General features: G+C 39.7%; 1 protein-coding gene across 6 annotated transcripts in view; it reads left to right on the forward strand.

The window, feature by feature from the left end:
- Positions 1 to 866: 866 nt before the first annotated feature.
- klc1a (kinesin light chain 1a) overlaps positions 867 to 21,217 on the forward strand; it is a 54,224-nt gene continuing 33,873 nt past the window's right edge. For 3 of the 6 annotated variants that reach the window (XM_071497835.1, XM_071497837.1, XM_071497838.1), the window contains exons 1-6: positions 869 to 1,367; positions 9,560 to 9,827; positions 11,294 to 11,524; positions 12,622 to 12,700; positions 18,683 to 18,911; positions 20,280 to 20,367. In XM_071497835.1, coding sequence (XP_071353936.1) covers positions 9,561 to 9,827; positions 11,294 to 11,524; positions 12,622 to 12,700; positions 18,683 to 18,911; positions 20,280 to 20,367 — 894 coding nt within the window. In that variant the 5' untranslated portion in view covers positions 869 to 1,367; position 9,560. Of the gene's footprint in view, positions 1,368 to 9,559; positions 9,828 to 11,293; positions 11,525 to 12,621; positions 12,701 to 18,682; positions 18,912 to 20,279; positions 20,368 to 21,217 lie in introns of all 6 variants that reach the window. The other 3 variants (XM_071497834.1, XM_071497836.1, XM_071497832.1) reach the window with 2 other exon arrangements.

The raw sequence follows: 21,217 nt of genomic DNA on the forward strand, positions 1-21,217 counted from the left end.
CTGAAAAGCCATCGAAATCTTTTCATCTCAGTTTGAAAGGAACTTTCACCGATTTAAATGTTAGTTTATTACCAATAATAATAATAATGATCATAATAATAATCTCAGCTGTTAGTGTGAAACCCAGAATACTTGTTAATGGTATACCTATAATTGTCACTGTTGTGTTATTACCAAAACATTTCAACACTGATGAATCTTTATTCAACAAACAGAATGACAACTTCTTCACTTAAAAATGTCATAAAAACAGTTACTCAGTCATCAGCAGTAACACCATAATAAGTCTGCAGTGGTTTATACATGGGTTTTAGTCCAGATCTGCTGCAGGCCAGAAGATAAGGGGTCAAACGGTCCACTGGAGAGGTCATCTTGATCAATTAAACAGAAATTTCTTATGAGCCATTAGCAAATGTAGGTCAGACACCTGTGAATATAATCAATAAATCGTTAATATAGGGTTCTACAGGTCCTGCAGCTGTAAATGTAAATAATCAGTTTATAAATAGATTTTGCAACACATAAGTTATTCTTATTAGTGGTTTATTACTGATCTATAAAGCATAAATAAATGATATGGTGTCCATTAATACAGCCGTCAATCACACCAAATAAACCTTTTGTAAATGCTACCTTATCAGGGACTGATTGGCCACTGAGTGTAATCCCAGAAATACAAAATGCCTTTCAAGTTGTTGTTTTGTTTTTTTTCCAGTTGCAAGCGTTGCATTGCATGAAATAAATAAATAAATAAATAAATAAATAAATAAATAAATAAATCTGGCTGCTCTGCTCACGCCGCAGCTTCCCCTTTAATCCGGGCAGGGGTGACATCATTACCGAGGGAGAGTCGGGGGAGGAGGCGGGGAGGGAGCGAGGGGCACCGGGTAACGCCATTTTCACGCACCGCGCAGCCAGTCAGTCATCCAGCCAGCGTACCGGCGGGCTGTCATCCTCATGGGCGACTAGTCAGCTGCTTATTTAGCCCAATGAAGCCGCTGTCGGGTTAGTTTCACGGAGCTGTTCCTGCCCTGGAGCCACAGGGGGCCAGGCTTCCGCTGAATGGCTCCGACTAAAGCCCGATTCTTTTGACAGATAGGTGGCTAGCTATGTAGCTAGCTGGTCATCACTAGCGGCGGTTGATGCAGTGAAGCCCGGTCGGAGGAACATACCCCAGGCGGTTAGGACTTTTCCATCTAACCGGCTGTGTCGTTTCTTTTTTTTTCTTTTTTTTTTTTTTAAATCACACTTAACGGCAGAAAGGAACGACACCTCGGTCTGAAGAAAGGTGTGATTTAAAGGGGAAAGAGGCGAGGAAAAGCAGCGGTACAGTCGAGCTAGAGTGGCAGCGGATGTCCTAGAGAACGGTAAGAATGGCTCCGTGTATTTCTTGGAACGGTCTCATTAGCTAATTAACCCCTTTAACAAATATCCATGATGTGTAAATCGTTAATTAATCTGTCATTCTGTCAAACCACAGACATTTGAATTATTATATAATTAGGGCACCGATGTTATATATATATATATATATATATATATATAATCACCACCCCGCTCCCCCTTTCTTGTATGGTTGGTGTTTACTAATTGCAGGAATTAGACGCCAAAAGCACATTAACTGTCGCTGGGCTGCTAGCGAAGAACTAGCACTGTGCTGGGTCTGTGTGACAGGAATGTATCGGCCAACTGGTTCTTCAGGTTAATCCGTTTGTAAAGCGAGATAGCTAGGACGAAGCAGCCGGAACTGTGGTGGTGTGGGCACGGCTAAAACATGCCTGTCACCCGGGTGGAAAGATGCACTTGTTTGTGCACTGGAGCACTGAAAAGTCCTGATGTTGAATTTGTCATGTGATGGTTGTTTAGCTCTGTCAGACGCCCTGTCATTGATATTCACAGCGGGGTGAGGGCTCTGAAAGCTGCCTGTGTTGAGGAGACAGCTTCAGAGGGACAGTGGATCCCACTGTGGCTCTCACAGCTGGGGAAACACAAAAAAAGACTGAGAGGTGTCTATGAATATTTTTGAGATTTAGGACGCCTACAAACACACAATCTGTCGGGTCTGCACTGCATGAAATCTCAGGAATACACACAAGTATTCCTGAGAGTTCTGTTTGCCCTGCCCTGCAGTATTTAATGTTTAATCCACCCAAGGGAGTTCTCCTGACAACCTGCAGGGCTCCTCCCCCAGGCTAACACCCCTCTGCTCCCCCGGGACAGCTTGTTGTTGGCTCAGAGATCCCAAAGGTTTTGTGTGTCAACCTCACAGAGTTCTTACTTCTGGTGGGAAATGGTAATTGTGTGTTGCTGTAATACTGCAGGTTGTCCTGAGAAGCTAATGCAACTAAAGATTATTTCTGTTATTGATTAATCTGCTAGGTACTTATCATTTTTAGTTATTAGATTAAAATGGTGAAGAACATGTTCTAGGTGATGTGCTATGTAATGTCATCTGTGTGTCAGACAAAACAAGACATGTTTTGTTTGTGGGGGGGCTGTGGTACTGCTGTTTCCGTAGATCAGAGCATCTTCAACAACTTCACAGACTCATGATAAATTTAATCTCTTACCCAAATCAGAATAAGCATGAAGAGACACCTAGGGTCAAACCCACAACATACAGACAGCACATAAAGCAAAGGAATAGATATTCTCTTTGACTAATTTATAAAACTCTAAGTTGACAGTTTATTGTTTTAAAGAGGTGTTGATAAAACTTTATGGTCATTTCGGAGGCTGTAGTTTGTGATGCAGTTGAGAGCTGCCAGTGAACTGATTGTCAGAAAATGACAGTTATGATAATTCAAGTCATTTGTCAAGCAAAAGAATCTAACATTTGCTGGTTTCAGGTTCTACAAATGTGATAATTTGCTGCTTTTATCTGGGCTGTCTTGTAAACTGAATAGCTTTGGGTTTTAGATGGTTGGTTGGACAAACAAAAGCAAATTGAAGACATCATCGTGGGCTTTAGGAAATTGTGATGTGCATTTTTCTCTATTGTTTGACATGTTATAGACAAAGTAATTAAATGATTGTCAGTTTAATAGATGAAAATACTCTTAAACTTTATGCATTGTTTAATTGACTTGTATTATCTAGACAGGTGTTTCCAATAGTTTGTCCACCCAATTCATATCCAGGAGAGCAGGTTAAATATTAGCAAACCTCTCAGTATAATGCAGCACAGTTAAACAGCACCACAACCTACATCCTCCAAAATGATTACACAGTTAAATCAACACCTCTGTAAATAGTTTTAATTGAGCTATTATAACCTCACTGAAGGGAGGATTTATTGCAGGACTGTTGTATTTATTTTAACTTGATGTACCTGAGTGTCAATTAAAACAGAGGTAGTGGAGACATACATTATACAGGCACAAGAACTTTACATTTAGTACAAGACTTGCCATAGACAATAGACCCTGCTCATCACAGAATATATAATATGCTGTATATCATAGCACATTTTCCTTATAGAATAAATTTAGGCTAGAAGGTGTCACTGGAATTAAATCTTTCTTGCAACTTATGTTGTTGCTACCCCCAATTGTTCAAATCTTAGTTACTGCCAAGTGTTGCTGAGCTTCTGCCCAAAAACCTTTGAGGTTTAACCAAAATAGGCAACATGAAATATTAAAAGTTATAAGTAATTATTCAGGTTTCATTTGGATCAACCTTCAGGCGACTATTGTTGCTTCAGTTTGTGAAAATTGTGCTAAATTCTTAACAGATTTTTAGAATTTATCTTAACCAAATAGTCAGACATCATGGCCCCAGATTGAAATGCCAATCAGATAACCAGGTCTTTCAAAATTGGCTTTGGCTAAAGTTGAATAGTGTGAAATGATGCTATCAGCTAAGAGAAATGTCTAGTAGAGGCACAGACACACTAGATACCTTAGTGAGGAAATCAGGAGGAACTCATGCAGTCTACTATCTTATAGTTTGCTCTGGTAATGCAGACTTAATCTATGGAGAGGCTGAAACAAGTTGTATATCAACGTCGGTGTATGTACAAGAAATAAATCTAGTATATTCTCTCAGTATTTTTTGGGGGTAGGGGTGGGAGTTGCTCCTAACTCCCTGCTGCAGTAAGGAGCTGTGGCCTCTGCTGTCTCTGTAGATCAGAGCATCTTCAACAACTTCACTGACTCAAACGATAAATTTAATCTCTTGCCCAGGGCTCACTCATGGAAATAAAAAGAATTATTGGTGCTTTTGTCATGTGAGAGTTTCCCAGCAATGAGCCTGCGACTCATTTTAGGGAGATGACACAGTGTAACACGGCAGACTGCAGCAATTTAATTCATACTAAGTTAGGCTGTTATGTTCCTTGCTGTTCGCCTTCAGGTCCAAAGACAAAATCTGTTCATTATTAATACATATAAAACTCACCATTTCCTGTGTTTCAGCCAGGCAGTGTCGTGTCTCGTGACCGCCTGATTTGTTAACCCCTTTCTTGGTCTCTGAAGCTAATGGTTAATATAGTCACATGATACATTTGTAACGGTCTGATAGTTTAGTAAGACTGATTTTTATTTGCAGCATGTGGAAGATGAAGATGAAGACCTATGGATCACATGATTACTTGTATATGATGAACCCACAGACTCTGCAGTTCTCTTCATCTTTCCAGAGCTTTGTAGCATCTATCAGCTCGTTGTTTTTATTTTTTTTATTTTTCCAGACCTCCAGCTGTTTTCACTGAAAAAGTTCTGATAAATCAATTTTACACTACATGCACAGTAATAAACATAGTGGAGCATTTAGCTGTGAAAAAACAACCAAAAAAAAAAAAAAACAATAGGAGAGTGAATACTGGACTTGAGTTTGTCAGATGTCCAGAAACACAAACACTAATGTTGCTCCATTTCCACTGGATATGTAAATAATCAATAAAAATAAATAATAGCAAATAAAAATGATAGCAATAGCTCACTTAAAAATTGATAAGTCAGGGTTTACAGCTTGTATCTGCTTTCTTCCAAGTGGCCAGACAAATCGATTCTTGCTGGTTTATTTATTTTCATTTTATTGATCAACTGTAAGAAAAGAACAAACATGAGCCAGAGTTAGCATAAAAGGCTAAAGCATCTGCTGTACATGGTCAGTTGTTGAAAAGGCAAACTAAAATTAGAATAAAATGTCATATCTTATTAAATATATGCTACACAACATAATATGAACAGACTAATGCGCTAGCGTTTAAAGTGTCAGTTTGAAGGGTATTGTGTTTGAGTTTTTTCAGTTGATTAATACTTGTGTCTTTGTTTCACACCCAGTGCTCATAGCTGTTGTGTTTTCTGTGGTGCACTTTCCAAATACCAGTTCAAACTGGGTGGTAAAAACCTATGGTGTGGTGTGTTGTGCTCCTCTTTGTTTTCAGCCACGGTAGACGTATTAGCTGGTGTTGTTAACCAACCTACCCGGTTCTTTGAGCAGTTAATACCAGACAAACTGGCATCTCTTTGTGAGAAGCTAAGGTTTTGAGTGCGGTGTTTTCATTTGACTCAGTACAGGTAGAACAACTGTTGCCTCATTTGAATCATGAATAGCCAAACAAACACGTGTCTGTATGTTGCAGATGATTTTAGATTAAAAATCATCCAATAGGGGCGCCTCGGTAGCTCACCTGGTAGAGCGCATACCATTAAGGCAGCGGCCCTGGGTTTGAATCCGACCCGCGTCCCTTTGCTGCATGTCATCCCCTCTCTCTCCCTGACTTTCCTGTCACTCTCTCACTGACCTATCCAATAAAGGCACTAAAAGGCCAAAAAAATAACTTAAAAAAAAAAAAAAAATCATCCAATAAATTTAACCCACAGAGGCTCAAAGTGTCGACAGAGTCTCACTCTCAATATGTGATTATGGCTCACAGCTCATATCATCTAATGACTATCAGCCCACACATTGCTGACTAAGATTGTTCTTCGCAGTGCTGCTCATCCTGCTGCATGAGGCTCCATCCTCACCCATAAAGCCCAGAGCAAGCACTCACTATTCCTCTTTCTCATTGGTCCCAAATGCAACCCAACCCCCCCCCTTCCATACCCTACCCACCACCACAGCCTCCCGATCGCCTCACACTGTATCACTGCTTTAACCTGTTTACGTAAAGAGCTGCGGTGTCCCTCAGGCACTCAGCTTCAAGCCAGCTATTTACATTTCAAAAGTTAACATCAGAAATAGTTTTCTCTGCATTTCCCTTTGTGCTGCTTTGTGCCCTGAGACTCATCTGATGCCAGAAATAAAAGACTGTTGGATCTGAACAGGAAGAAAGGCTTGTGCTGTCACTTTCACTTCTGTATTACTCTGGCTGCAGTGATAGTTGTTGTCTTTCTAGTTCTTTGCAGTTTGGGATGTTTCCAGCGGTTAAAATTGACCTTGGCCTTGCTGGGTATAAATTGATCGGAGGGATTGATTGGCTGCTGAATGGATGTTGATTGCAGCATAATCATTTAAAATGTAATCGTTAGATGCAGCCACTGTTATAGATGCAACAGCAGACTTTAGCTTGTTTATTTGTGTTGCTCTCAGAATTGACTGAGGGATGATTTGTGAGTAAAAATTCACAAAATCAGAGAGGTGGAGACTTTTCTTGACCATCAATTAAGAAAATAATAATTTGTTTCACACCATTGTCTTCATCTGTCAGCATTCATAAGAAATATTTGTGTTATTATTAACGTGTCATTTGGACCTGATGTAGAACTAGAGGAACAAATGGCCCTGACAACCATATATAATTCTTGTTTTAACAGCCGTTTGCAAATAATACATGTGGAAACCCCTTTCTGCATATGCAGATGTTTCAAGTTCAGTGAAAATACCCTGGTGCTGCACAGTGCTGCTCACCTGGAGCTGCTGTTTTCCATCTCCTCCAGCACACAGTGTCGGCTTCCTGCTCTGCTGTCAGCTGATAGGCTGCAGGTCGGTTGCTGAGTCACATGGAGTGATCAGGGCTGTAGCCCTTCCTCTGCCTGCCTCGTCTGCTCAGGGCGATCTTCAGTTCATTGTTTTTTCTTCCGCGCTTGAACCAAAATATGAAATCTGAGGCAATTCAGAAGAAGTCTGCTGTCTTCACCTGGTACCACAGCAGCTTTGTATACTGAGGTGGGCATTGCAACATCAAGGACAAGACAAATATCAGGACAGTCACACCCAAGAGTTTCATTTCTGTGTTTTTCACAGAGACATGCAGGAAACATAACTTCAGTCAGAGCCTCTGTAATAATTCAGCTGAGAGAGTGTCTTCAGTTTCAGTTTGGTGTGCTTGCAGAGATTTATTAGGCAGCTCGCTACAAGTGCTGAGGCGAAGCGCTCAGTCATAATCCTCTTAAGTGTGTGTGTATGCGTGTGTGTGTGCGTGTGTGTCTATGTAATGAATACAAAGCAGAGAAAGTCAGGATGCAGTGGGAAGGAGCGCATAGGGAGCGTGTTGAGGGACAATATCAAAAGAACAAATATTAACTTGCAGTCTTTTACTCATATGTACAATAATAATATCATCAGTTTTTATCTCTGACAACTAATGTACTTCCTTAATCACCACGGCTAATTCAAGATCTGATTATGTGCTATGACTGCATTATGGCGGCACTAAGAAGCTGATGATTATGGGAGATATTGTAATCATGAATATGAATGTTTGGGGTCTGTAACTGCAGTGGATGATTAATATTCAAATTCCCAACAAGCCCAAAATGATACAAGAATAAAAAACAGCACACTGGCTTGACTTCATATTAAAGATGCAACACTCATAGATTTTAGCAAAAATGCTAATTTACAGCCGTAGTCCCTAGGCAACATTGAGCAAAAATGATTTCAAGTAACAATAAACAAATACAAATATAAAATACACAAATCATAAGACAAACATATTTTGCAGCACCCTGAGGTAAAAGTGATCATAGATCAGGTTTGACTCAATCCAGCGTTTGAAACGATTATAGGATTATCAAAATACCTGGTTGTTAATTTTCTTTTGTTAGACTCATCAATTAATCAACTAATTAAACTAACTAAAGTACAGCAGTAATTTATAATAGTGTCAGTCACTTATCATGTAATCTAAAATGTTTGTGTGTTTTTTTTTCTACCAGTTCCTCTGAGAGTTTTCCTGTGTGACGAGCCTCACTTCATGTCTGTTATCTGTAAACCACACACAGCCCACAAGCCTCAGATCTGGATTTGAACTGTCAGCAGGCGGCAGGTTTAACGTCTGTGGTTATACTTTTCATCACAGCTGAACCAAAGTCCCTGTTTTTCATAAAGCATCTTAAGTGATGACTCAGTTTTTTAGAGCACCCCAAACAGCATTTTGCAAAATGCTACACTGCATTTAACCTGTGTTTACCCAGCCTCTTCTGCTGCAGCACCCTGCTGCTGATCACACACCGTATTCAGCCTTTCACGCAGAGCGGGTTGTTCAGTCAGTGCCTCGCTCAAAGGCACCTTGAGTTTTAGAGGGAAGCAACAACATTTCATATTTATTCTTTGTACCTGAACCACCCAAACTCCTGAACCAAATACCATCCAGTCACAAACACACGCTCTAACCTTTCATTTAGGCCAATGTTGTTTCTCACTGTCAGCTGAGTTATGAATTGAAAATGGAGATAAATTGTTGGCACGGCTGTGAACTGGCTATGAAGCCAGAAAAGATCAGAATATTGCAACTTTGAATGAAACATCTTTCAGCTTATATCAGGCTATATGTTTGCTCTACAGTAATCAATATGTCACATGTGAACCCTAATCTGTTGCTCTGTGAAGTGGCTTTCTCTTTTCCTGGTGGTCCTGTCTCTGAGCTTGTTATATCTTTTACAAACATTAACCTTGATTAAACAAGGCTCTGGATGAACTTTTTACATGGTTAGGGTTAGGGTCGGGGTTCAGGTAATAGGGGCAGGGGTAGGGTTAAGGTTAGGTGGTGCTGGTGCACCTAACTTTTTCATAAGGTGGACGAAGAATATCAGATCAAATCAGAGGCAGAGTAGGGGCGGGTCTTTGCATAATGTGGGTGGTGGGTAAAAAAAATAACATAAGGCTACGCACATGCAAAAACACACAGACAGACCTGTTAAATGTCAGGGTCACCGCTGCTAACAGATTTTTGGTCACATGCGACCACAGCCATGTTAAACCATTGTTGCGTTAAATGTTATTTCTTTTTCTGTCAGGACTTAACAACCATGGAAGTCATAAGACAAGTGGATGCTAATGTTGTAATAAGTGCAGAGTCTTAAGATGACAACAAGCTGCTTTTACTTTCCTTATCATTTTCTCTATTAAGAAAATAGTTTGCGGTCCTGCATTCATCACAGGCTCATGTTTGTTCTCTGCCTGAGGACATTCAAGTCAGATTGAATTTATACAGCCTTTTTACTGTGTTATGTAAATGTATACAGTGTTTTGGCAATGAACTTTTGGTTTGTCCTGATCTTCAGGGGCATACAGTATAAATCTGTTAAAATAACTTAAGCCAGTGTAAAACAGATGAATACATCGTTATGATGTTGAACTTTTTCTTTCCCTGCTGTAAAATCTGCAGGATGCGTGAGGACATGTCCACCATGGTGTGTGTGAAGGAGGAGGAGGACCCTGGGGAGAAGCTGTCCCAGGATGAGATCATCTCACGGACCAAGCAGGTGATCCAGGGGCTGGAGGCCCTGAAGCAGGAGCACCACTCCATCCTGGAGGGCCTGCTGGGCACGCTGCGTTGCCTGAAGCAGGACGAAGAAGGCGTCCTGGTGGAGGAGAAGTCCCACATGATCCGCAAGTCCCTGGAGATGCTGGAACTCGGGCTGAGTGAGGCACAGGTATGTGTGTACAGCTTCCCAGACACTTTCAATCATTGGTGAATCATTATCAACTGAAATATCAGGCTTGTTCTGGTATTTGTAGTGTAGTCTGGATTGACTATCTGACTATACTATATGCTGTTTAATCTTAACTGTGCAGCATGAATCTTCTTTGAGACTAAAAACAAATGATGAATATACATTTAAAAACAGAAATGAAAAAAAAAAATACTATTTCATACTCGGAAAATTAAAGGTGTGTGAGTAAATGGCTGTCGGTGTGGACTGGTCGTCAGTTTAGTCTTTAAATAAATACTATATTTTAAACCCAGTGTTTTATAGGGCTATAACTAACAAGTATTTCCAATATTGATTAATCTTATAATTCTTTTTTGATTGATCGTTTAGTCTATGACGTTTTGAAAATTTGGGGCGACCCAGTAGCTGAGTGATTAGGGTACGTATCACATGAGCGCAGATACTCCTAGCAGGCGAGTCGCCAGCTGGACTCCCAACTGGCCAGACACCTTCCTGCATGTCTTTCCCCCTCTCTCTGCCCCTTTTCTGTTTCCTGTCCAATAAAGGCATAAAAACCCCCAAAATATCGTTTAAAAAATGTATGAACTTGACCAAAATTACAAAAACTAAAAAGCATTTAGTTTCCAGTGATATGTGATGGAGAAAAACAGCAAGTCATCTCATCTCAGAGGTTGGAATCAGAGAATATCATATATTCATTGCTTCACCATTTTTGAATGAAAAATTACTTTTTCTGTCGTTTCAGCTCTAGTATCTTCCAAACACTCAGTTCTTGTCATAAGGATGGGTATAGGTAGTGAGAGTTCAGAAATACAACATTTAGAAAAATGCATATTTGCAGAGAGTTGGCAAACACTGGCCTCTGAGTCAGCGATGAGTCATTGTTGATGCTCTAGCCTCTCACCCCCTCTCCCAGCAGGTTTTGTTCAATAAATATACAATACACTGCACGTCCCCCTTGCAGACTCTAATATCTACCTCCATATTTTTGCTTGCAGCTGTGGCAAATGACAGTGTGATTCATATTTTTCTACAGAATTTTCCTGCTCTCACACCCCTAAAGTCTCTATGCCTCACACTCTGTCTAATTACACCCCTCCCAGCTTTGCACCTTAGACCATATGCTATTAGGTGGATGCTTCTACCGAGAGTGCCTCACAGTAACATTAGTGGACACATATTTAGTTCGGGTGGGGAGTGTACTCCCAGTTTTACTACCCTACTTCACTCACGATGCTGCTACTTTGTTCCTTGTATGAAAACTACAGTCAGTCCCTCATGCATCAAATACAATTGCGGTCTTTATTTGTGTTTATATTTTGTATGAAGTCAGTACCTGCATTTATTGTCTACTTGAACCATCATCCAAACTATGTGACATGACTTGTATTATTGAGCTATGAAGGAACTCTGGTGTTTAAAGAAACCCCCTGATCTTCGCCCAGGTGATGATGGCACTGTCGAGCCACCTGAGCTCTGTGGAGTCGGAGAAGCAGAAGCTGCGAGCTCAGGTACGCCGGCTCTGCCAGGAGAACCAGTGGCTGAGGGATGAGCTGGCTGGGACGCAGCAGAAACTGCAGAAGAGTGAGCAGAGCGTGGCCCAGCTGGAGGAGGAGAAAAAACACCTGGAGTTTATGAACCAGCTGAAGAAGTACGACGAGGACCTGTCCCCATCTGTGAGTCCCCAGCTTCTTCTTCAGGATGTGTTGTCATGTCCTCATGTGTCATATATTTGACCAAAAATCTTGCTGCTGAAGCAGGATTTCAAAACAAAGAAACTCCAGTGTAGGGTAGTAATACTATAGAGCTATATCAGCACAGAGATTCACATGTGAGACTGAGAGTATCAGCCATGAAGTGACCGATTCAGTTTATTTGACAGCATTATAACAATCTGTTTGTGCTATCAGTTACATTCATTTAGCCACAGCCCCTGAGTAACACTGGTAGTGTCCCAGCAATCCACGTTACATAATAGTGATTAAATGAGTTCATTTTTGTCTCATTTACAGACTTTAAATCTGGGGAGAAAAAGAGTTCTTGTATTGGATCCGTATTCTGTATCAGCATATCCTCAGTTATGGTATTGGTGCTGGGAAAAAAGAAAGTCGGATTGGTGCATCCCTGGGACAGGGACAGATGAATGCAGAGACTCCAGGTCACCAAAAGATGGAGAATATGAGAGATGATGACTAACCAGTGAGAATAAACAGGAATTCATCACATTCATCAGGAATGCATCAAATTTAAAATAGCTGGGGCAAATATAGCATTGCTGTCTGCACCAGTGGCCATGGGCTACGTCTCAGAGTATGAAGTATCCAACATTTGGTTAAAGCATGGCTACAACAAGGGAGAAGTAATTGCTTAAATCAGTTGGTGTATAATTCATTGTTTGGAGTGCAGCTGTGCTTCATCAGGCTCCGTGAGCATCTCTTATTCAGTTTGATTATTTGTGTAAAGTATGCGATTGAACTCAGCAATGTTTTGTTTAGTAGCTCCCATTCATGTGAAAGTCTCTTATTTTCTACCAATTCCTGCTATTTTTGGCTTTTTTAGTCACTTTCCTAAACACCTTATCAGCAGCACAACAACTGAAAGCTTAAGTGCTTTGAAATATGCTGGTCTGGACTGAATATCTGCATCAGCAGATAAGTTGGTATTGTTCTTTTGTAGATTTAGAAAACATTAAGTCACTTTATGTATAATCTCCACTCCTTTTGTCTCTCTTTCTCCTCTCTTTCACTCTGCCCCTCACACCCTCCCCTCTCAGGAGGAGAAGGACTCTGACTCCAGTAAAGAGACTCTGGACGATCTCTTCCCAGATGACCAGGATGACCAGGCCCCAGGCAGTAAGTGTTCCACCGCTGTCTTCTCTCAAGCTTTTTTCAAACCTGGACCTAGATATGAAATAGAGAGAGTTCCTGGCCTTGGGATGAAGATTTAATGGTATGGGTGCTTTTGTGATGTGGGTACAAACCTGAACCTGCGCCTGTAGAAACAAATAGCTGTAATATGAAGGAATAAAGGTAAACAACATAGTTCTGAGATGCAGTATAAAGTACTGATATATAATGTATATGAACTGCAGCTCCCCCAGCATTATTACTTTGCAGGCTGTTACCAGTGACGTCCAAGTTTTTTTCTGATCGAAACAGCAATTTTGAAAATGCCACTGCTGTAAAATTCATGATTCCTTTGGGAACAAAATTCCAATCTTTGGACTAGCAATGCCCCTGTAATACCCCAAAGCCTAGTCAGTAGACATCCCCAGGGTCTGAATATACCACATAATATATGGTGGTGACTTTTTCCTGCCATTCATTGCTTTTCTGCACTTTTCTTAAGCCATTTAAATCTTCACCTCTTCATCCTACTGCATTTACTCATCCTCTGTCTCACTCTACCACTCTCTCTCACACATGCGCGCCCCAGTTTCTCTCTGCTCCCACTCTTCATGACCACCCCATCCCTTAGTGTTTGATGGGGTGGTCTTTCAATACCTCAGTAGCCCAGACAGTAAAGCTGTGTTGGCTGTAAAGGCACATTAGTCAGGACCTAGTTCAGCCTGGAGGGAGGCCAAATGGAGGAAAAACCCTCCCAACCAGACTGATGTTATATAGTTCCAGAGAACACAGAAAGGACACTGCATGTTCAATCTATTTGGCTGTGGTCATGTGAAATAATGTGTGGAAAAACATCTCAGTGGTGTTTGTTATGAGCAGATTTGTTTTGGCTTTAAATATCAATGAAATGCTTCAAGTGTAAAAAAGGAAGCATATAGTCTAGTAGCTTATACCTGTTCGTCTTTGTGAAACCAGATTACAACTGAAGATTTAATGGTAGTTGAAGAATCTGAACTGAAAGAAATATACAATATCTTTGAGTTGGATTGGGACATCTGACAGTGACCAACAAGCCTCTGGTCTCCAGCAACGCACACCAGCAATTTGTCCTCAAACTTGGCATTGATAGTGTTGTTTAAACTCTTTTTGCACCAAGGTGATTCCCATTTGGCTCCTGGCACCAGTTTATCAGCCACTTTAAATGGCTGACAAATGGACAGCAGGCTGCTTCACACTCACTCCAGCTCTCTGCACTCCAGTCCATTTCTTCTTTATTAAACTGTATAATGTAACCGACCAGCTGGAAATGTATCTTTCAGAACATAGGAAGGATAAAAGTAGTAAACTTCAACCTTTTGAACTATATTAAATTTGTATTTATTGAGACCCAATCAAATAGATTTTAACAGTACAACTTCACGTTGTGGTCGGTAGAATAGTAAATTTATGAAAGGGAACCTGTTCAGTACACTTTATAGGCATTTAAACAATAATCCTGCCATTGTTCTATAGTTTTCTTATTATCAACAAATCCCACAAACAGGCCAAAAACAACATTGAATGTATCCCACTAAAAAGCATTGTGTGTGTATCTACAGCCTTATATATCTTATTCCTCTCAGCCATAGAGCTCCATTGTGTCCAAAAACAGAAACAGATCAGAAACACATCAGTGAGCCACACTGTAATGACACTGACATCATCATTACCATGAACACACACAGTAGTTTGTTTTGAATCAGTCCCGCACACACCGTCCTGCTGCCCTAAATACTCACTAGAGCATCAAATGTGGATTAATACGCAACTGAAAATAGTTCCCAACAAATGCACTATTTGCTCCCATTTCAGTAACGTTTTCTAAAAATCACAGTGCCCAGCTTTTCATGGAAATTACTGAGGTATTTTTATAAATCATATTATATATTTGAGAGTATTGAGAGACAGACTATTGCATTAGTGACTTTCATCTTTTTATGAGATTTGTTGACAATAACAACAATATAGAAAATCAGCAGCTGTGTCATCTAAACAGGAACTTCAGCTACATATTTGCATCACATATACTTCTTTAGGCAGCGTCCTGGAATACATCAACTGAGGGAATTAAGCTTCACAATTATTTTCAGCATTAAAATGTTTGTCGTCTGTGTGTTTCTGCTTTTTTTTTTTTTTTTTGCTTAAACTTGAGAACATGACCGGTTGTAACTCTGCTTTCTTACAGAGTTTTATGGGAGTAATTTTAGGTTGTGATCCAGTCTGTTGTGTTTCGGCCCATGTTATGACTGCAGTGCAGGTTGTAGAGCAAAGTAGCAGAACAAGTTGTTTTGAGGATACTGTGTCAAATTGGAGGACTACATTTTTTTCAAGTTTGAGATGGAAAACTGGCTTCATTATTCTGGTTTTCAGCATTTTCCTTAGTGATGTTGGTGTTGGAGTCTTTTCTGTGTTGAGCACCTCTGAATTGAATTATGACTAGATAGAAGAGACAGGGTTTTAATAGCATATCGCTGTGAGAGAGATGGGTGGGGAATAGGGGAGCAGAAGATTGAGTTTTAACAGCGTAAATCACAATAAAAAGGTTGTCACTTTAGAGGTCAATACTGCATAATGATTAAAGAAATAAAATTACCTGCCATTTCTCTGAGTTATTAAGATGGTAATGTCAGTGTAATGGGTATATATCAAATAAGTCCTCAAACTGCAAATAGAGAAGGTGTATGAACAAAAAATTTATGTGACAGATTTTAATCTTTATTGTTTTTATTTTGTTGAGGTTTTATACCAACAGATGGGACAGTTGTGTGGCATTTGTTACAAATAAACCCTGTTATTAATCAATTTAAACAAGTAGTTATACATGTTAAATAAATGTACTTAACTTACTGGTTCGCTAAGTTGGAAAGCCTTACTTGTATTGGTATTTTCACCCATATTTTGAATTCAATTTGTTTACATTTTAATAGAAATTTGGAAATGAGTATTTGATAATTAAGTGAGGCTTGAGACACAATAATAATAATAATACTGTTCTTGTACAAGTAAATATGACAGAGCACATACAGTAATGCAGCAATTATACACCCACATGCATTCACACATTAACACATCTCAGACCCCATAACCAGCTCCATTTTGGATCCGGTTTCCAGGTGCCAAAATACCCAGATTTGTTAACCTCAGGTGTTAACAAATTTCTTATCAAACCTGCTATCTGAGACGTTGAAAACATGCAGCTAATGTTAACAGCTTTTCATTTTTAGCTGGTGTTGACAGTTGCTTCCCCCAGTTACACTGACCAATGTCAAAGACAATAGATTATATCAGCTGGAGTTAATTTTGTTTATTGTGTAACAGCTCCACTTCCGTGTGTAGGTTAATATGCTCGCTTCAAGCCGCTGACTTGACTCCAACAAAGATTGTTTATGAGTGAAAAGACATCACTCTGTAACATCTCTCTACAGCCTCCAGTCAACTGTGGTTTTGTAGTTGAGTGTAGACTCTTCTCCGGAGAAATGATCAGCTGATTGCAGCATGTTAAACACAAGAGAGTCTCAGTTCAACTTTTTATACTTCAAATCAATATTTAGAGCTTGTTAACCTCACAGTTGTGAATCAGGAGCTTCATTACATGGATCAAATAGTTTGTGAAAAATCAGGTTTATTCCAGTTATTTCAACCTGTCACAATGATCAATATCAACCAATAATCAACATTTCAGATCATCTGCTGCTCAGCTTAGTTTCAGGTTGGAGCTAGGTTGTTAACATGAATTAAGCTAGTTTAATGTTAATACCAATTAATAGTAGCTACTGTGGTATTTCTGGTTTCTCATACAAAAACAGCTGATCACAGACCTGAACTGAATCTTTGGGTTGTTATTTACAAATTATAAAAGCTGAACATAATGAGATTTGGGATTCAAAAGGGTTCAGATTTAATAAAACGCTATCCAACCCCAGCCCTAATGATGAGAGTGGAGGGATGAGTGAGGATGGAAAAGCAGAGCAGGAAAAGAACGGAGAGAAAACTGGGGGCAGAAAGAGAGAGATGGGATGACTTTAGGATCTGACAGTGCACGGAGGAACACATCATCACCGTTTCCACTGGCATTAATCCTCTCAGTGTGAAACAGAGCTGCCTGAGACTGTGTGTGTGTGTGTGTGTGTGTCTGTGAGGGGGGTGGGATACTGGGTGAACGCTGGAGTGGATGAGATGTCTTTCCTCCTCAAACTTATTCAGGCTGCCTGAAAAGCTTTTGGGGTTTGGGTAAATGGCTGTCAGCAGGAAGAAGCTAATGGTGTAAGGAGGACGATAATGGTGATGACAGCTCTGCCTTTATTTAAATTGGCCTGAGGCTCATATACAGTGATTTTTCTGTACTAATATTTACATTTCAGTCATTTAGATAACTCTAAATAACACTAAATGAAATTGTAAAGATTTGGTGTCCTGTTTCTGTTAATGAATTGGACAAATTGGCTACAGTTTCAGTTGGACCTGAATGTTTTATTTGAGGGCCTATTCCAGTGATTTAATGTTGCATCTCCATAAAACTGGAGACTCGCGGGTTTAAAATAGACTGGTGAAAAGCAGAGGCAGATCAAGCTCTATATACGTTGTATCCTACTCTTTCCATAACACAGCTGGGTGGCTTGTTGGTCTGATGAGGACTGGAAAACTGATACTGATGCGTAAAATTGAGTTCCTCTTTATTGTTTCCAAGGGGCTTTTTAACTAACATACAAACATGAAGATTTTTTATAATTAATTCATTATTGTTTTAGTAAGAATTAGATGCTTTTCATTGTCATATATAATAGTAAACTGAGTGTCTGTGGGTTTTGGACTGCTGAGTCTATAAGCTTATAGGAAAGGTTGTTTAATCAGAAGAAGAAATTGTCTCTTATCTCTTGTTGTATGTTAATATTTTTCTTGTGGTTGTGAAGATGCTGTTGGACGTGGTTGGATACAGGTCTGAGTGTAGTTAGAGACAGGCTGCTGTGGTGTGAGTGGATCTGAACACCTGGTATCACTCTGTGTCCACACTCTTCACTGTGGTCAGTCTCATTACTGCAGTGGGCAGCTCCAGCTTTAGACACCAATAGCTCTCCTTCAGAGTAAATATAGAGCTGCTTGCCTTTTAATAAGAAATGTGGTTAGGTGGTTTCCTGACCTCTCACTCACATGCACATTCATACATACTTACACACACACACACTCACTCACTCACATAGAGACGGACAAACATACGGTAGGTCATGAGAGACATTCCAGTCATGTCCTCCTGACCCTGACAACAGAAACCGGCACATTTGCCGTGCATTGCAGCAGAATGAGGACGTTGTTTATGAATGAAAGATCTTGTTTGTAGGACATATGTTAACATCCGGCTATTGTTTGTTTGTTGTGGTTTCAGTTTTGACACATTTGTAGGAATTCAAATATCCATTGGTTTCAAATGATTCTGTAAATTGAGAAGAAAAGTTTGAGTTGACTCGTATTCACGTACATAATACAATAAGTTAGTATTTAATGTGCATATATAAATACTGCAGTTGTCATGTTGCTGAAGTATCATTTTCTTTTTCAACATCATTTCTTAGAAAGACTACAAATTAATTGTTTCCACCCTCTCAGTCGTGAGGATTTGAAACTTTTCTTTGTTTTATGAAATAGTAAATCAAATACCTTTGAATTTTGTACATTTTTTTTCGGAAACAAAAATGCTTATTAATAAATATTTTTAATTCATGCTCCTGAGCTGTAGGAAGTTGTAACGATCACTTTTAATGTTGCACTTTTAATAACTAAGTGATATTAGAACAAAAGAGTCATTAATTATTCATGAAAATTATCAGAAGTGCAGTGCAGTAGACCTCTGTACATAAATGTAACCAACACTTTCTCTATTTTAAAAACCACAAGGGTGTGTATTTTAATTTCTAATCTTTTCCTTATTTTCCATTTTCCTCTTTGCCTCTCCAGTCCAGCCAGCTCATGGCAGCGCCGCAGCAGCGGCTGCCCAGCAGGGAGGTTATGAGATCCCGGCTCGGCTGAGGACCCTCCACAACCTGGTGATCCAGTACGCCTCTCAGGGCAGGTATGAGGTGGCTGTGCCTCTCTGCAAACAGGCCCTGGAGGACCTGGAGAAGACCTCTGGACACGACCACCCAGATGTGGCCACCATGCTTAATATCCTAGCCCTCGTTTACAGGTCAGTCCTGGACTGTGGCAGTGGTTTTCAAAATACAGTTATTGCACTTCAGTGCTCTGTTTGTCCAGGGGATTAACCTGTCAAGTGATAAATGGATTTATATGACTGTTGATATAACTTTACAGGCAAACACAGTAAGACAATGTATAATGTATGTATATGTATAAACTATACATATAATGTATATGTATAAACTAGATTATTGTGATTAAATGTTTTACCTACATCTTTCAACCTAGAGTATAATAATGAAACTGTAAACTTCATATGCTGTCAACAATTTATTTATCAGATGGAGTTCTCTGTGTCAGATTATTTCTAAGGAGATCTAATGTATGTCAGTTTGGAAAAGATAAGTTGAAACATGTCTTTAATGCTTCAACTCCTGGTTTTAAGTTATATCAACCTGAAAAATATCACAGCCCTGGTGTATTTGTTCAGAATCAAGGCCACATTTAATAGATTTTTTTCTATTATTTTTCTTATGATGGTAATATTAAATATTTACAACTGTGGTCAATGCTAGGACTTACATTTCATATTCTGGAACTGTTTCTCAGATCACACTGGTAGCAACTTCACTAGCTTGTAAATCCTCAAAGTCCCTGGCCCTTCTGACTGGTTTACAAGCCTTGTCTGGATTTCAGAATTCTTAGTGACTGCTGGGTCAGTGCTTGGAAGTATCATTGTTAGGTAGATGTCAATGAAAGAAATGTCAATAACCTTGTGGCTTCCATACCACAATTTGAAAGCTTCAGCTTCAGATCATACAAAAATCTGGCTTTTTCCCTGAAAGATGTGATAACAGGTGTAGCTTGTTGTCTTTTTGTCACCCTCACAACACGGTGGAATGTCCCTTGAAGCCATTGGTGAACACCCTCGAAGCATAGCCTGACTGGCCTCCAAATGAGAGCTGGATGCCTTTCTGTGTCAGACGTGGAACATAGCAAACATAGCTCGACACAAGCAAGGATTTACAGTACAGTAACAGGAGTAGGCGAGTGTTAATTTCCCAGCTTAAGAAGAAAAGAACAAAAGAATGACACACAAGAGCCCGACCAGTATTTTACAGGGTTGCTGCCCTGTTATTTCCTTCCACAAATCTTATCCGTTGAATAGTCAGCTCAGGCTTTTGATTTGGTTACCCCGAAGCAGCGAGAGACTGGGTGAACCTGTTGTCAGCAGGCTATTGCACTGACTGTGAGAACTTCTGCGGAGCTATTTCCACAGTGTCACCTGAAAATAATGGGCAATTAGTGGAAATTGTCTGCATAGTTTATGTTTCTCCTCTTTGTGTGCATGTTTGTCATTCAGTTCATCTGTGTCTGTATTTCTGTCTGACCCTGTTGTTTTTCATCTGTCTGGCAGAGATCAGAACAAATACAAGGAAGCAGCCAACCTGCTGAATGATGCTCTGGCCATTAGGGAGAAGACCCTTGGCAGGGACCATCCAGCTGTGAGTGCATCTTTCTCTGCATTACACCAATCTTTTTCTTGCTTAGGACAGTTTGACAATATGTTTTGTGGTGTTACTAAAATCAAAATTTCATCTAAATCATAGAGCTGTATTATTCTGTCTCAGTTCAATATAATTGTTTGCAAAGGTACATTGCCTGGCAGAAAAATATATATAAATACCTAACCGAGAACAAGACACACAAGTCATGTTTTAACTGATTAATCTACCTGTTCAACAACATTAAACAAATAGTTTTATAACAGCACAGGTGGCTGCATTTTGGGAATAATGCTTATTATTTTCTGTCCAAGAGTTGGATGAGAAGATGGATACAACTGTCATGTCTCTGGGGTAAATGTGAAACTACAGCAATCAGACAATTAGCTTAGTTTAGCATAAAGGTGGAAACAGGTGGAAATAGCTAGCCTTGCTCTGTCCAAAGGCAACAGCATCCTCTAATTAATATGTGATACCTCATTTTTTTAATCCACACAAAAATCAATGAATAAAAATGACAAGATGTAGTTTATGAGGGTTTATGTGCTGGTGGGCTGATTTTGTTTGTTTGTTTTTGTTTTTGTTTTTTGACAGAGCCATGCCAACTGTTTCCCCCTGTTTCCAGTCTTAATGCTAAGCTAAAATAAGCTAACCAGCTGCTGGCAGTAGCTTAAGATGGTATTCATCTTCTCATTTCTCTCTGTGTATTTCCCAAAATGTTGAAGAGTGTAATAGAGTGTAATAAGCACTGTAATCCACCATCATTGTATTTTCTCTTTCCTCATACTGTCATTACCTTCTACTTTTTGATCTACCGATATTTTTGGCTGCTGCATGGTCCCTGTTGCCC

Source organism: Trachinotus anak, unplaced genomic scaffold (genome assembly GCF_046630095.1).
Source record: "Trachinotus anak isolate AG129_WGS33_773 ecotype Australia unplaced genomic scaffold, CSIRO_AGI_Tana_v1 ptg000015l, whole genome shotgun sequence".
Lineage (NCBI taxonomy): Eukaryota > Metazoa > Chordata > Actinopteri > Carangiformes > Carangidae > Trachinotus > Trachinotus anak.